The sequence below is a fragment of the Bufo bufo genome, chromosome 2, assembly GCF_905171765.1.
Source record: "Bufo bufo chromosome 2, aBufBuf1.1, whole genome shotgun sequence".
NCBI classification, from domain to species: Eukaryota; Metazoa; Chordata; class Amphibia; order Anura; family Bufonidae; genus Bufo; species Bufo bufo.
This window is the reverse complement of record NC_053390.1, coordinates 79,512,613-79,530,835: the sequence shown is the minus strand read 5'-3', so window position 1 is coordinate 79,530,835 and position 18,223 is coordinate 79,512,613. Positions and strand designations below refer to the sequence as shown.

Here is an 18,223-nt window from a genome sequence, read left to right as displayed (position 1 = left end):
TGTGCCTTTGTTCCAGCAATAGATGTTTTTATCCTCTGAAAATCCAGTTTATTTGTTATGCAAATGAGCCAGTAAGGTGCGCATCACTCTTGCAGGAAGGAGCCCAGACACGCCCCCTGCCACAATGTGTCCACCCTCAAAAGACTTAAAACCCCGCCCCCAGGTCCCACTAAGCCACGCCCCTGATATGGTTAGGCCACCCCCTCTCCCACTCCTGAGCCGACGGGGATTGAGAAAATGAAGTTAAAAATCAACTTCTGTAAGCTGCAGGGGTGGGAGGGTTACTTTCTCCCTGCAGCTTACACTTAGACAGCACAGTGCTGCTGTCTTAGGCTCCATTCAGACGTCCGTAGTAGTGTTGAGCGCGAATATTCGAATATCGAATTTTTTGAGCGAATATCGGCACTTCGTTAATTCGCAAATATTTCGAATATAGTGCTATAAATTCGATATTTCGAATATTCTTTTTTTTTTATTGTTATATTTTTTTCTTTCCCACTTCCCAAAAGTAGTTCTTACCTGTCCTTAGGATTCCTGGCTTCCTGGCTGCTCCAGTCAGTGCCCGTTGCCGCTTCTGACGACTTCCGTGCTCATAGAGCGTCCCCATCACCATGGGAACGTCTCCATACTAGAATGTACTGTCGGATTTGAGAATTACGTTGAAATCGCAATGCGATTAATTCAAGTTATAATAATCGAATTTCGATTTCAACTTAGCACTGCTATATTCCATATTAGGCTAGAATTAACGAATATGGAATATAGCAGTGCTAAGTTGAAATCGAAATTCGATTATTATAACTTGAATTAATCGCATTGCTATTTCAACTTGGACCTGGTTTTGTCACGAGGGTATCAAGAGCCACGTCTGACTCCGTTATACCCGGGGTCAGGAAGTCGCAGCAGGTGGCTGCGCGCTCTTTATCTAAAGATCACGTTGTTTCTTAGTGATTGTTTTCTGTGTTTGCCTTGCTATCCTTTTTGTCTCACTCAGGGTTCCGTAGCTTCTCCTCCTCAGCTGTTTCTTGTCTGCCACTCCCAACCTCCTTTATATTCTCCCCTCACACTTCTCTAGTTGCCAGTTATAGAGCTTCCTGCCTGGACATCTATACTGACCCACTGGAGTTGTGAATCCTGGTTGTCGTTCCAGAGTGCTACCCTCCGGATCCCTGTTGGGCTTATTGTTGTCTCCTGTTGTCGCCCACCTGGGATTATATGTTGAGTCTGTGTTGTCTGTCCTCCCCTTGGTGTTTTCCCTTAGAGCTAGTGGTGCGGACTAGTGTTCCCATCACCCTGTTCACTATCTAGGGCTCAGCTCAGGGAAAGCCAAGGCTTTAGGCACGTGATCGGCGTACGGGTGAGGAACCCGTCTAGGGACGTCAGGGCAGCCAGGTGCCAGCCGCCAGGTGAGTCAGGGGTCACCACCTTCCCTCTCACTTGGGCAGGGCCTTCCTCGTTCCCTCCCTCTGTGTCACGTATGTGATAGCCACGCCGACCGTGATATTATAACTGGCCATTACTTTTTGAGAAAAATAAAAATTATATAATTTTTTATTTGTTGTTTTTTTTTTCTCTACTTAGAATCCAATATGGATCCTATTGATGCCTTGGCAGAACAGCTTCAAAGCCTGTCTTTGGAGGTGGCAGGATTGAAGGCGTCTGTTCTCCAACAACAGCAGCAAATGCAGCAGACCGCACCCTCAGCGGTTGCTCTGGGTAACCAGGTTGTCACAGAACCCAAGGTTGCTCTTCCCGACAGATTTTCTGGGGGAAGGGATAAATTTGCGACGTTCCGTGAGGCCTGCAAATTATATTTTAAGTTGCGCCCTTACTCCTCAGGTCATGAAGAACAGCGGGTAGGGATTGTCATTTCCCTGCTTCAGGGGGATCCGCAATCCTGGGCGTTCTCGTTACCCCCTGGTTCTCAGGCTCTTCGGTCAGTGGAGGGATTTTTTGGAGCTTTGGGTCTCATATATGATGACCCTGACCGAGTCGCCCTGGCTGAGTCGAAGTTACGGAGACTCCTACAGGGAGATCGGTCAGCAGAGGAATATTGCTCAGAGTTCCGTAGGTGGGCTACGGATACTCAGTGGAACGACCCGGCTCTCAGGAGTCAGTTCTGCTCTGGGTTATCTGAAAGGGTTAAGGATGCACTGGCGCTGTATGAGACCCCCCTTTCCCTTGATGCTGTTATGTCCCTCTCTATCAGAATAGATAGACGTCTTAGGGAGAGATCGAAAATTCCGGAGCAATTGGTTACCTCTCCCAAGCAACAGTCAGCCTGTACTGACTTAGATGAGCCTATGCAGCTAGGCGGAACTTCTCGTCAGGTCCATCCTCCTGAGGCTTGCCGTAGGGGGGGGGCTTGTTTTTTCTGTGGGGGGAAGGGTCATTTCATTAATGTCTGTCCCTCCTTTCTCAAAAACAAAAGACCGTCGGAAAACTACTAACCCCGGGCTGTGCGGAGGATGTCAGCCGGGGGGTATACGTTTCCTCCATACGAACATCTCAATTTGTGTTACCAGCGGTCATTGTTTTTGGTGTTAAGACGGAGTCTATTTCTTTTTTTCTAGACAGTGGAGCAGGGGTAAACTTGATTGATGCCCATTTTGCCCGCACTATGGGTTTGTCTCTCTGTACGCTGCAGAGACCTATTCCCGTATTCGCTATAGATTCTGCTCCTCTGTCTCAGAGAAACCTCACCCACATTGTTCATAATTTACACCTTCGGGTAGGGGACCACCATAATGAGAGTCTTTCATGTTACGTTCTGGAGGGCCTTCCCTCTCCGGTGGTATTGGGTCTTCCCTGGTTGGTAGCGCACAATCCAGTGGTGGATTGGCAGGCCAGGGAGATATTGGAGTGGAGTGAGCATTGCAGAGAGAATTGCTTAAATAACAATTGCTTAATCGCCTCCATAGCTTCCCTACCCACATTTATTTCGGACTTTGAGGACGTTTTTTCTGAAAAGGGTTGTCAGAAACTACCACCTCATCGTCCTTATGATTGCCCGGTTAACCTGATTCCCGGGGCAAAATTACCCAAGTCCAGGTTGTATAATCTTTCGGGTCCCGAGAGACAAGCCATGAAAGATTATATTTCCGAGAGTCTGGCTAAGGGACACATCAGACCCTCTTCTTCACCCGTGGCTGCAGGGTTTTTCTTTGTTAAAAAGAAAGATGGGGGCCTGCGTCCTTGCTTAGATTTCCGTGAGTTAAACCAGATAACCGTCCGTGACCCATACCCTCTTCCTCTCATTCCTGACCTTTTTAATCAGATTGCGGGTGCTAAGTGGTTCTCCAAACTTGATCTTAGGGGGGCCTACAATCTGATTCGTATCAAGGAAGGGGATGAGTGGAAGACAGCTTTTAACACCCCTGAGGAGCATTATGAAAATCTAGTTATGCCTTTCGGTCTGACCAATGCCCCTGCTGTCTTCCAACATTTCGTTAATGATATTTTTAGTCATCTCATCGGCAGGTTTGTAGTCATATACCTAGATGATATCTTAATTTATTCGGCTGATCTGAAAACACATGAGGTGCATGTCAGGCAAGTACTGCAGGTCCTATGGACGAATAATCTATATGCGAAAATTGAAAAATGTGTCTTCGCCGTTCAGGAATTACAGTTCCTGGGATATCTATTATCTGCTTCAGGTTTCCGCATGGATCCTGGGAAGGTCCAGGCAATTTTAGATTGGGATCTTCCTGAGAACCTTAAAGCCCTACAACGGTTTTTGGGTTTCGCTAATTTCTATAGAAAGTTCATTAAAAATTATTCAGTGATCGTTAAACCCCTTACCGACATGACTAGGAAGGGGACGGATTTTTCCAAATGGTCTGACGCCGCTAAAAATGCATTTTCCTCTCTTAAGGAGAGGTTTACCTCGGCACCTGTTCTAATTCAACCTGATGTCTCCCAGCCTTTTATTGTCGAGGTAGATGCGTCAGAGGTGGGAGTGGGAGCTGTATTGTCTCAGGGTCCGTCTCCTGGCAAATGGCGTCCTTGCGCTTTCTTTTCCAAAAAATTATCTTCTGCGGAGAAGAATTATGATATTGGAAATAGGGAACTGTTGGCGATTAAACTGGCGCTTGAAGAGTGGCGTCACTTCTTAGAGGGGGCAATCCACCCCGTCACGGTGATTACGGATCACAAGAACCTTCTGTACCTAGAATCGGCTAAGCGTCTCACCCCTAGACAAGCTAGGTGGTCGCTAGTCTTTACCAGATTTAACTTTGTAATCACCTATCGTCCTGGGGCAAAAAATACCAAGGCAGACGCATTATCTCGTAGTTTCCCTGGAGGGGGTAATGTTTGTGATCCGGTACCTATTTTACAAAGAGGAGTGGTTGTCTCTGCTGTACACTCTGTTCTAGAGGGAAAGGTGTTAGAGGCTCAGGGGGACGCCCCGGCCTCTTGCCCCTCAGAGAAATTGTTTGTACCGTTAAACCTGCGTCTTGAATTATTAAAAGAACATCATAATTCGGCACTTGCTGGACACCCGGGTAGTAAAGCAACCTTGGAGCTTTTATCTCGTCGTTTTTGGTGGCCAAGGTTGCGTCAGGATGTAATGGATTTCGTGTCTACTTGTTCTACTTGTGCACGCGCGAAAGTCTCTCATACACGTCCAGCAGGGTCTTTATTGCCACTTTTCATCCCCAATAGGCCATGGACACATCTGTCAATGGATTTCATCACTGACTTACCGTTGTCGGCGGGTAAAACAGTTATCTTGGTAGTAGTAGACAGGTTTAGCAAAATGGTACACTTTATTGCGCTACCTGCACTTCCTAATGCTAAAACTCTCGCTCAGGTGTTTATCAGTGAAATCGTGAAGCTTCACGGGGTCCCTTCCGATGTGGTTTCAGATCGGGGAACCCAGTTTATTTCTAAGTTTTGGAAAGCTTTTTGTTCCCGTTTGGGGGTTCACTTATCCTTTTCCTCAGCTTTCCATCCTCAGTCGAATGGACAGACTGAGCGTACCAACCAAAACCTAGAAACATATTTAAGGTGTTTTGTGTCTGAAAACCAAGAGTTGTGGTCATCATATTTACCATTAGCTGAGTTTGCCATAAATAATCATTATCAGGAGTCCACTGGCAAGTCACCATTCCTTGGTGCATACGGTTTTCATCCCCAATTTTGTACTTTCAAAGAGGGGGGGTCTTCTGGGGTTCCCGAAGAGGAAAGGTTTTCTTCATCTCTTTCATTGGTATGGCAGAAGGTGCAAGTTAACTTGAAAAAGATGAGTGGTAAATATAAATGCATGGCCGATAAGAGACGGTCGCCAGGTCCGGACCTAGGAGTGAATGACTATGTGTGGTTGTCTACTAGGAATATTAAGTCGAAGGTTCCTTCTTGGAAACTGGGTCCTAGGTTCATTGGTCCCTATAAAATAGTAGCCGTCATTAACCCTGTGGCTTTTCGCCTGGAGCTACCTCAGACTTTTAAGATCCATAACGTCTTCCATAAATCGTTACTCAAGAAGTATGTTCCACCTCTAGAACCATCGCCGCTGCCACCTCCTCCTGTCATTGTGGCTGGTAATCTGGAGTTTCAAATAGCCAGAATTGTTGATTCTCGTCGGGTCCGCCGCTCTCTTCAGTATCTGGTGCATTGGAGGGGTTACGGTCCCGAGGAAAGAATGTGGGTTCCAGCGTCAGAGGTAAACGCCAACAGGTTAATTCAGACTTTCCATGCCTCTCATCCGGAGAGACCTGGTCCTGAGTGTCCGGAGGCCCCTCGTGAAAGGGGGGGTACTGTCACGAGGGTATCAAGAGCCACGTCTGACTCCGTTATACCCGGGGTCAGGAAGTCGCAGCGGGTGGCTGCGCGCTCTATATCTAAAGATCACGTTGTTTCTTAGTGATTGTTTTCTGTGTTTGCCTTGCTATCCTTTTTGTCTCACTCAGGGTTCCGTAGCTTCTCCTCCTCAGCTGTTTCTTGTCTGCCACTCCCAACCTCCTTTATATTCTCCCCTCACACTTCTCTAGTTGCCAGTTATAGAGCTTCCTGCCTGGACATCTATACTGACCCACTGGAGTTGTGAATCCTGGTTGTCGTTCCAGAGTGCTACCCTCCGGATCCCTGTTGGGCTTATTGTTGTCTCCTGTTGTCGCCCACCTGGGATTATATGTTGAGTCTGTGTTGTCTGTCCTCCCCTTGGTGTTTTCCCTTAGAGCTAGTGGTGCGGACTAGTGTTCCCATCGCCCTGTTCACTATCTAGGGCTCAGCTCAGGGAAAGCCAGGGCTTTAGGCACGTGATCGGCGTACGGGTGAGGAACCCGTCTAGGGACGTCAGGGCAGCCAGGTGCCAGCCGCCAGGTGAGTCAGGGGTCACCACCTTCCCTCTCACTTGGGCAGGGCCTTCCTCGTTCCCTCCCTCTGTGTCACGTATGTGATAGCCACGCCGACCGTGATAGGTTTACTATGGTTGGCTTGGTAGAATTAGCGAATATGACGAATGTATTCGTCATATTCCTCAAAACGAAGATAAAGAAGTATTCTGCATCTTCTTTTTAGCTCCATATTCGTCAACTTCGCTAATTCTAGCAATCAAATAGGAAAGTTGACTATAGAGACAGCCAAGTTTAATTCGCTATGCGATTATATTACTGTTTTTAAAAAAAAAAATTGAATAGTTAAATACTTGATTATTATAATGATGCTATTTATAAAATAAAAAAAAAGCAAAGTAATATAATCGCATAGCGAATTAAACACAGCTGTCTCTATAGTCAACCTTCCTATTTAATTGCTAGAATTAGCGAAGTTGACGAATATGGAGCTAAAACGAAGATGGAGAATACTTTGTTATTTTCGTTTTGAGGAATATGACGAATACATTTGTCATATTCGCTAATTCTACCAAGCCAACCATAGTAAACCAGGTCCAAGTTGAAATAGCAATTTGATTAATTCAAGTTAAAATAATCGAATTGCGATTTCAACTTAGCACTGCTATATTCCATATTCGTTAATTCTAGCCTAATATAGAATATAGCAGTGCTAAGTTGAAATCGAAATTTGATTATTATAACTTGAATTAATCGCATTGCTATTTCAACTTGGACCTGGTTTACTATGGTTGGCTTGGTAGAATTAGCGAATATGACGAATGTATTCGTCATATTCCTCAAAACGAAGATAACAAAGTGTAAAGGAACCCATATAATACAGATGAGCCCTTATGCAGCTTACTCCCGAACCCACAGCCGAAAATCCGAAATAAGGCGAATAGAAGATCCCAGTCCCCCAAACATGCGCCGAGACTCCATGAAGGGGTAAAATCAGTGTGTTTTATTAGCAGTTGAGTCATCCCTTTTATGCCCTCCTCCCATGCAAGGGAGACACAGAGAACAAATATGCATTAACCCATAACACAAGGGTACAACCCACATAGACTCCTCCCCTCGGCCTCTGATATAATCATGGTACACCATGGTTAACATAATCAACACAGGCAGGACAATACACACAGAGAGACAATGGAACAGACATCACTTACTCAACGTATACAATGCCCCACCCTTTACAATACACATAGACGTTTAACATCCCAACATGGCACGAATTAGCAAAAGTAAGCAGAAACCTCCCTTTCTCCACACGAAGTATTCTCCATCTTCGTTTTAGCTACCTATTCGTCAACTTCGCTAATTCTAGCAATCAAATAGGAAAGTTGACTATAGAGACAGCTAAGTTTAATTCGCTATGCGATTATATTATTCCTTTTTTTAAAAAAATTTCATAGTTAAATACTTGATTATTATAATGATTCTATTTATAAAAATAAAAAAAAAGCAAAGTAATATAATCGCATAGCGAATTAAACTTAGCTGTCTCTATAGTCAACTTTCCTATTTGATTGCTAGAATTAGCGAAGTTGACGAATAGGTAGCTAAAACGAAGATGGAGAATACTTTGTTATCTTCGTTTTGAGGAATATGACGAATACATTCGTCATCTTCGTCATCTTCGCTAATTCTAGATATCAAACCAATAGGAAAGTAGCCTTAAGTTAAAATCGCAATACACGATTATTTAAATCGCATAATAATCGCAATAGCTAGAATAATGACGAATATTCAATTTCAACGAATATGAAACGAATATTCTATCGAATATTCGTGAATTTCGTCGAAATCGAATATGGCACCTGCCGCTCATCACTAGTCCGTAGTGCATTGCAGATCCACAATACAACCAGCCAGCACCCCCATAGAAATGCCTATTCTTGTCCCCAATTGCGAACAAGAATAGGAAATGCTCTATTTTTTTCCGGAGCTGCGGACCAGAAGATCGGGGCCGTGCTCCGGAAATGCGGATGTGGACAGCACACTGTGTGCTGTCCGCATCTCTTCCGGCCCTATAGAGAATGAATGGGTCTGCACCCGTTCCGCATAATTGCGTAATGGATGAGTACCTATTCTACGGACTTGTGAATAGACCCCTAGAGTGAGCTGTTCAAAAGGACACGCCCCGATCTGGTTAGGACACGCCCCCTCCCACTCCTCAGCTGACTGAGATAAAAAAAATGAAGTTAAAAATCAACTTCTAGGTCGCGCTAAGCCACGCCCCGATCTGGTTAGGCTACGCCCCTTCCACTCCTCAGCTGACAGGGATTGAAAAAATAAAGGTAAAAATTAACTTCTGTCAGCTGCAGAGGTGGGAGGGAGGTGCTGCTGTCTTAGAGTGAGCTGTTCAAAAGGACACGCCCCTGACCCAGTAAAGGCCACTGTTAACCACCTCAGCCCCCAGTGCTTAAACACCCTGAAAGACCAGGCCACTTTTTACACTTCTGAACTACACTACTTTCACCATTTATTGCTCGGTCATGCAACTTACCACCCAAATGAATTTTACCTCCTTTTCTTCTCACTAATAGAGCTTTCATTTGGTGGTATTTCATTGCTGCTGACATTTTTACTTTTTTTGTTATTAATCGAAATTTAACGATTTTTTTGCAAAAAAATGACATTTTTCACTTTCAGTTGTAAAATTTTGCAAAAAAAATGACATCCATATATAAATTTTGCTCTAAATTTATTGTTCTACATGTCTTTGATAAAAAAAAAATGTTTGGGTAAAAAAAAAATGGTTTGGGTAAAAGTTATAGCGTTTACAAACTATGGTACAAAAATGTGAATTTCCGCTTTTTGAAGCAGCTCTGACTTTCTGAACACCTGTCATGTTTCCTGAGGTTCTACAATGCCCAGACAGTACAAACACCCCACAAATGACCCCATTTCGGAAAGTACACACCCTAAGGTATTCGCTGATGGGCATAGTGAGTTCATAGAACTTTTTATTTTTTGTCACAAGTTAGCGGAAAATGATGATTTTTTTTTTTTTTTTTTTTTTTCTTACAAAGTCTCATATTCCACTAACTTGTGACAAAAAATAAAAACTTCCATGAACTCACTATGCCCATCACGAAATACCTTGGGGTCTCTTCTTTCCAAAATGGGGTCACTTGTGGGGTAGTTATACTGCCCTGGCATTCTAGGGGCCCAAATGTGTGGTAAGGAGTTTGAAATCAAATTCTGTAAAAACTGACCAGTGAAATCCGAAAGGTGCTCTTTGGAATGTGGGCCCCTTTGCCCACCTAGGCTGCAAAAAAGTGTCACACATCTGGTATCTCCGTATTCAGTAGAAGTTGGGGAATGTGTTTTGGGGTGTCATTTTACATATACCCATGCTGGGTGAGATAAATATCTTGGTCAAATGCCAACTTTGTATAAAAAAATGGGAAAAGTTGTCTTTTGCCAAGATATTTCTCTCACCCAGCATGGGTATATGTAAAAAGACACCCCAAAACACATTCCCCAACTTCTCCTGAATACGGAGATACCAGATGTGTGACACTTTTTTGCAGCCTAGGTGGGCAAAGGGGCCCATATTCCAAAGAGCACCTTTCGGATTTCACTCGTCATTTTTTACAGAATTTGATTTCAAACTCCTTACCACACATTTGGGCCCCTAGAATGCCAGGGCAGTATAACTACCCCACAAGTGACCCCATTTTGGAAAGAAGAGACCCCAAGGTATTCGCTGATGGGCATAGTGAGTTCATGGAAGTTTTTATTTTTTGTCACAAGTTAGTGGAATATGAGACTTTGTATGAAAAAAAAAAATATATAAAAAAAATCATCATTTTCCACTAACTTGTGACAAAAAATAAAAAATTCTAGGAACTCGCCATGCCCCTCACGGAATACCTTGGGGTGTCTTCTTTCCAAAATGGGGTCACTTGTGGGGTAGTTATACTGCCCTGGCATTTTCCAGGGGCCCTAATGTGTGGTAAGTAGGTAAATGACCAGTGAAATCCAAAAGGTGCTCTTTGGAATATGGGCCCCTTTGCCCACCTAGGCTGCAAAAAAGTGCCACACATGTGGTATCTCCGTACTCAGGAGAAGTTGGGGAATGTGTTTTGGGGTGTCTTTTTACATATACCCATGCTGGGTGAGAGAAATATCTTGGCAAAAGACAACTTTTCCCATTTTTTTATACAAAGTTGGCATTTGACCAAGATATTTATCTCACCCAGCATGGGTATATGTAAAATGACACCCCAAAACACATTCCCCACCTTCTCCTGAGTACGGAGATACCAGATGTGTGACACTTTTTTGCAGCCTAGGTGGGCAAAGGGGCCCATATTCCAAAGAGCACCTTTCGGATTTCACTGGTCATTTTTTACAGAATTTGATTTCAAACTCCTTACCACACATTTGGGCCCCTAAAATACCAGGGCATTATACCTACCCCACAAGTGACCCCATTTTGGAAAGAATAGACCCCAAGGTATTCGCTGATGGGCATAGTGAGTTCATGGAAGTTTTTATTTTTTGTCACAAGTTAGTGGAATATGAGACTTTGTATGAAAAAAAAAAAAAAAAAAAAAATCATCATTTTCCACTAACTTGTGACAAAAAATAAAAAATTCTAGGAACTCGCCATGCCCCTCACGGAATACCTTGGGGTGTCTTCTTTCCAAAATGGGGTCACTTGTGGGGTAGTTATACTGCCCTGGCATTTTCCAGGGGCCCTAATGTGTGGTAAGTAGGTAAATGACCAGTGAAATCCGAAAGGTGCTCTTTGGAATATGGGCCCCTTTGCCCACCTAGGCTGCAAAAAAGTGTCACACATCTGGTATCTCCGTACTCGGGAGAAGTTGGGGAATGTGTTTTGGGGTGTCATTTTACATATACCCATGCTGGGTGAGAGAAATATCTTGGCAAAAGACAACTTTTCCCATTTTTTTATACAAAGTTGGCATTTGACCAAGATATTTATCTCACCCAGCATGGGTATATGTAAAAAGACACCCCAAAACACATTCCCCAACTTCTCCTGAGTACGGCGATACCAGATGTGTGACACTTTTTTGCAGCCTAGATGCGCAAAGGGGCCCAAATTCCTTTTAGGAGGGCATTTTTAGACATTTGGATACCAGACTTCTTCTCACGCTTTGGGGCCCCTAGAATGCCAGGGCAGTATAAATACCCCACATGTGACCCCATTTTGGAAAGAAGACACCCCAAGGTATTCAATGAGGGGCATGGCGAGTTCATAGAAATTTTTTTTTTTTGGCACAAGTTAGCGGAAATTGATATTTTTTATTTTTTTCTCACAAAGTCTCCCGTTCCGCTAACTTGGGACAAAAATTTCAATCTTTCATGGACTCAATATGCCCCTCACGGAATACCTGGGGGTGTCTTCTTTCCGAAATGGGGTCACATGTGGGGTATTTATACTGCCCTGGCATTCTAGGGGCCCTAAAGCGTGAGAAGAAGTCTGGAATATAAATGTCTAAAAATTTTTACGCATTTGGATTCCGTGAGGGGTATGGTGAGTTCATGTGAGATTTTATTTTTTGTCACAAGTTAGTGGAATATGAGACTTTGTAAGAAAAAAAAAAAATAATTCCGCTAACTTGGGCCAAAAAAATGTCTGAATGGAGCCTTACAGGGGGGTGATCAATGACAGGGGGGTGATCAATGACAGGGGGGTTGATCAATGACAGGGGGGTTGATCAATGACAGGGGGTTGATCAATAACAGGGGGGTGATCAATGACAGGGGGGGTGATCAATGACAGGGGGGGTGATCAATGACAGGGGTGGTGATCAATGACAGGGGGGTGATCAGGGAGTCTATATGGGGTGATAACCACAGTCATTTATCACGCCCGTGTAAGGCTTCATTCAGACGTCCGGATGCGTTTTGCGGATCCGATCCATCCATCAGTGGATCCGTAAAAATCATGCGGACGTCTGAATGGAGCTTTACAGGGGGGTGATCAATGACAGGGGGGTAATCAATGACAGGGGGGTGATCAGGGAGTCTATATGGGGTGATCACCACAGTCATTGATCATGCCCCTGTAAGGCTTCATTCAGACGTCCGGATGCGTTTTGCGGATCCGATCCATCTATCAGTGGATCCGTAAAAATCATGCGGACGTCTGAATGGAGCTTTACAGGGGGGTAATCAATGACAGGGGGGTGATCAGGGAGTCTATATGGGGTGATAACCACAGTCATTGATCATGCCCCTGTAAGGCTTCATTCAGACGTCCGGATGCGTTTTGCGGATCCGATCCATCTATCAGTGGATCCGTAAAAATCATGCGGACGTCTGAATGGAGCTTTACAGGGGGGTGATCAATGACAGGGGGGTAATCAATGACAGGGGGGTGATCAGGGAGTCTATATGGGGTGATCACCACAGTCATTGATCATGCCCCTGTAAGGCTTCATTCAGACGTCCGGATGCGTTTTGCGGATCCGATCCATCTATCAGTGGATCCGTAAAAATCATGCGGACGTCTGAATGGAGCTTTACAGGGGGGTAATCAATGACAGGGGGGTGATCAATGACAGGGGGGTGATCAGGGAGTCTATATGGGGTGATAACCACAGTCATTGATCATGCCCCTGTAAGGCTTCATTCAGACGTCCGGATGCGTTTTGCGGATCCGATCCATCTATCAGTGGATCCGTAAAAATCATGCGGACATCTGAATGGAGCTTTACAGGGGGGTGATCAGGGAGTCTATATGGGGTGATCACCACAGTCATTGATCATGCCCCTGTAAGGCTTCATTCAGACGTCCGGATGCGTTTTGCGGATCCGATCCATCTATCAGTGGATCCGTAAAAATCATGCGGACGTCTGAATGGAGCTTTACAGGGGGGTAATCAATGACAGGGGGGTGATCAATGACAGGGGGGTGATCAGGGAGTCTATATGGGGTGATAACCACAGTCATTGATCATGCCCCTGTAAGGCTTCATTCAGACGTCCGGATGCGTTTTGCGGATCCGATCCATCTATCAGTGGATCCGTAAAAATCATGCGGACATCTGAATGGAGCTTTACAGGGGGTTGATCAATGACAGGGGGGTAATCAATGACAGGGGGGTGATCAGGGAGTCTATATGGGGTGATTAGGGGTGATCAGGGGCTAATAAGGGGTTAATAAGTGACGGGGGGGGGTGTAGTGTAGTGTAGTGGTGCTTGGTGGGACTTTACTGAGCTACCTGTGTCCTCTGGTGGTCGATCCAAACAAATGGGACCACCAGAGGACCAGGTAGCAGGTATATTAGACGCTGTTATCAAAACAGCGTCTAATATACCTGTTAGGGGTTAAAAAAAACACATCTCCAGCCTGCCAGCGAACGATCGCCGCTGGCAGGCTGGAGATCAACTCTCTTACCTTCCGTTCCTGTGAGCGCGCGCGCCTGTGTGCGCGCGTTCACAGGAAATCTCGCGTCTCGCGAGAGGACGCGCCGGCGCGTCCAGGAGGAATGAATCAACCACCTCCAGGACGCGTCTGTGCGTACAGCGGTCCGGAGGTGGTTAAGGGGGCAGGCCCCTGTGGAGGTCACTGTCAAGGGGGTGGTATGCTGTAAAAGTTACTGTTAAAGGGGAAGGCTGCTGTAAAGGTCAAAGTTAAAGGGGTGGGCTGCTGTGGAGGTCCAATTTTAAGGGACGTGGCACTGTGGGGGGGGGTCAGTGTTAAGGGGTGGGGGGCTATGGAGGTCACTGTTTTGGGGGTGGGGTGCTGTAGATGTCACTGTTATAGTGGATAGTGTTGATATCTTTTAACAACACACACACAAACATTAAATTAAATAGATTAAATATACCTGAGCGAAGCCGGGTCTTTCAGCTAGTCTAATATATAAAGCTGAGTGTATGTGTATGTATGTCCGCTAAAGGAATCCTTACTGTCGCATTTACAATCACAAAATTTGTCACACAGCTACATCAGGTTTTAGACCGGGTCTCAGCTCTCTAGGACGTTCCGTTCCCGAGATATTCCCTAAAAATGCATTAGCCAATAGAAGCTTGGTCACATGACCCTTATCAGCCAATAGAAGCTCGCAGGCCGTTAGCCATCACATACAGTTTTACTCCAGGTTGCCATAACAACCCAGCCATTTATCTTCACTGCTATAGGTCAGCTTTAAAGGAAATCTGTCACCAGGATAATTGCTATTGATGTATAGCCTAATAGCACTTAGTACCGTATTTCCAGATGTGCCTTTTGTTTCAGCAATAGATGTTTTTATCCTCTGAAAATCCAGTTTATTTGGTATGCAAATGAGCCAGTAAGGTGCCCAGATGGGCATCATTCTCGCAGGAAGGAGCCCAGGCATGCCTCCTGCCACAATGTCTCCACCCACCCCTCCTACATCACTTTCAAGCCATAACTCTTTCCCCTTTTCCATGCTCCCAGCATGAAGGTGGGCTTGGGCACTAGCAGGAGGTGTACCTGGGCTCCTTCCTGCAAGAGTGACGCCCCTCTGAGCACCTTACTGGCTCATTTGCATACCAAATAAACTAGATTTTCAGAGGATAAAAACATCTATTACTAAAAAAAAGGCACATCTGGAAATAAGGTACTAAGTGCTATTAAGCTATGGCTTTACTTCAATAGCATTTATCCTGGTGACAGATTTTCTTTAAAGGGGCAGGGCTCTGTGGATGACACTGTTAAGGGTGCAGAGTGCTGTGGAGGCCACAGTTCAGGGGGCAGGTAGGGTGGCCATTCAGGCTACTCTCAAAAGACAGACTTATAAACCCTGCCCCAGGTCTGGCTAAGCCACGCCCCTGACCCGGTTAGGGCATGCCCCCTCCTACTCCGCAGCCAATGGGGATTGAAAAAATGAAGGTAAAAATCAACTTCTGTCAGCTTCAGGGGTAAGAGGGAGGGTGACTTTCTCCCTGCAGCTTACGCTTAGACAGCACAGTGCTGCTGTCTGAGAGTGAGCTGTTCAAAAGGGCATCCCTGTGTCCATCAAGGCCCTGCGCCGGATAGAGGACAGGGAGTCTGAAAGCCTGACTGTCCAGCCTAAAACTGGACCTCTGGCCACTCTAGGGGAAGGGCTGCTGTGGAGGTCACAATTAAGGGGACGGTCCACTATGGAGGTCAGTGTTAAGTGGCAGATTTCTGTAGAGGCCAGTGTTAAGGGGTGGGGTGTTGTGAAAATCACTGTTAAGGAGAAGGGGTACTGTGGAGGTCACTAATAAAGGGGTGGCCGCTGTGGAGGTCCCTGTTAAAGGGGCGTGCCACTGTGGAGGTCACTTAAGGGGGCGGAATGCTGTGGAGGTCACTGTTAATGGGGCGGGTGCTGTTGAGGTCTCTGTTAAGGGGGCAGGGAACTGAAGAGGTCACAGTTAAGGGGACGGTCAGCTATGGAGGCTGTCTTAAGGGGCAGGGTGCTGTAGAGGTCACTGTTAAGGGGCGGGGTGTTGTGGAGGTCACATTTTAAGGGAACGGAGCTCTGTGAAGGTCACTGTTAAGGGGGCGGGTTATTGTGTAAATCACTGTTAAGGAGACAGGATACTGTGGAGGTCATTGATAAAGGGGCGACCGCCGTGGAGGTCACTGTTAAAGGGAAGGGCACTGTGGATGTTACTATTAAAGGGGCAGGCCCCTGTGGAGGTCACTGTCAAGGGGGTGGGGTGCTGTGGAACTCACTGTTAAAGGGGCATGTGTCACGGTCTCTCCCGTGACAAGGGTCAGAAGATCTAAGAGATTGGCTGTACGTGATGCGATCTGATAACCTCTTTGGTTTTACTTGTTTCTGTGTTGTTGCTGGGTATGACCACACCTCTTGTCTCAGGTGTAGCTTAAGTGGTCATTCCTACTCCTCTATTTAATCTGGTCTCACCCATCATGCTCTGCGGTTGATAGCTCCTTTTTGGTTGTCGAAGTGCTGGTGTTGGTTCTCCTCTGAGTTCCTGCTCTTCCATGTACTTCGGAGTTAAGTGTCTTTTCCTTATTTCTTATTTGTTGGATTCCCCTATCTTTTTGTTATTAGGCCTGAGGGAGTCTCCTGTTCCTTCAGCTTGGAAGGAACAGGACTTCTTTGTCCTGACACTATTTCCAGGGCCCTTTAGGGTCAGATAGGGCTCTAGGTTCCTGCGTATAAACAATCCTACCATCTAGATCTGTTCATACTGATAGTAGTCAGGGCTCGGTTTAGGGATTCACTAGCTGGTGACCTTTCCTATTTCCCTAGTTTCCAGGCCTAGCACCTTTTCCCTTCCCTCTTGTGTTTGGTGTAGAGTTTACTACCCACACCGTGCCGTGACAGCAGGCTGCTGTGAAGGTCAAAGTGAAGGGGGTGGGCTACTGTGGAGGTCCCATTTTAAGGAGACGCGGCACCTGCGGGGGGGTCAGTGTTAAGGGGTTGAGGGCTGTGGAGGTCACTGTTAAGGGGGCTGGGGTACTGTAGATGTGACTGTTATAGTGGATACTGTCAATATCTTTTAACAACACACACAAACATTAAATAAAATAGATGAAATATACCCGTGTGAAGCCGGGTTCTTCAGCTAGTATAATATAAATATAATATAAAATAAAATAGAATAGAATAAAATGATAATAATAATTTAATATAATTCAATATAATAGTTCAATATAGTTCAATATAATAAAATAATAAAATAATAAAGATTCTAATAATATAATTCAATATATATATTCAATATAATATGTATCTATTAGTCATTGATAGCATTCCCCGTGTAAGCGTATATTTGACTACAATAGTGAGAATTGCTGTTTACATTATTGCATTATAACTAGTGTTGAACGAATCAAATTCCAAAAAGTGGACTTCGATCCGAATTTCAGGATAAATTAGATTTGCTGCAAAGTCGAATTTCCTCGTGCTTCGTGGTAGCGAATCGATTTAACCTGAAATACTGGGGGGGGGGGGAATCATACTTACCTGATCCATTTGCTCGCGATGGGCCGGCCGCCACCATCTTGCTTAAAGATCTCGTCCGAAATCCCATGCACAGTGACGTAACCACGCCGGACGGCATAATGACGTCATCTAGGGCCATCCGAGATTTCACGCTGAATCTTCAAGCAAGATCCCGGCGGCTGGCCTGTTGCAAGCAAATGGATCAGGAAAGTATGATTTATTTATTTTAATTTTTTTTATTTTACACAGTGTTATATACATCAGATGCCGCTATCATGTTTGAACGCGGCATCTGAGGGGTACAATGACGGGGAGCGGAGCAATCGCCGCTCCATGTCATTGCACCCACTACTTACAAAGAAATGCGCTTCGTGACAAAGTGATTAGTCAAGAAGCAAATTTTTTTGTAAAATTCGGCCAACCAGCTGAATCGAATTTTCCAAAACTTCGCTCATCTCTAATTATCATTTTAGATTCTTGGAAGCTACAACAGAGGGAACATCAGCACAGAGAAGCTGGTCAACGAGATACTTTCCATCGCAAGTGAACCGAAAGAAAAACATTTCTTTAATGTCTCCGAAGAGCTGGCCTTGTCAACCATCGTGGAATCACTGGGAGAAAGGATATTTGCTCTAGAAGGTAATATATATATATATATATATACTGTATATATACTAGATATATGGTGCCTTGTATCTTGTAACTAAATAATAAACAACATCTAGTGGCATTCCTGTTAATTAATAGTTTAGTTAAGGGTTTTTTCCAAGATCAAACACTGCCACTCCGATCCTCCCTGTCAGATTGATTGCATCTATCTATCAATCTATCTATCTATTCCAGGGATGGATTAAGTGCATGATAGGACCGGGGCTGTCTACCCAATTCGGGCAGCTGTGGTGCTTCATAAGCGCCAAAGTTTCTTCCTAGGCCATATGACATCGTTCACTTGGTCTAGGTGCAGCTCTGTCTCATCTGAGTGATTGG

General features: G+C 45.0%; 1 protein-coding gene across 1 annotated transcript in view; it reads left to right on the top strand.

Moving 5' to 3' along the window:
- ITGA1 (integrin subunit alpha 1) overlaps nucleotides 1–18,223 on the top strand; it is a 233,803-nt gene that overhangs the window by 102,695 nt on the left and 112,885 nt on the right. The window contains exon 9 of the mRNA XM_040421264.1: nucleotides 17,710–17,875. Within this exon, the coding sequence (XP_040277198.1) occupies nucleotides 17,710–17,875 (166 nt within the window). The remainder of the gene's footprint in view (nucleotides 1–17,709; nucleotides 17,876–18,223) is intronic.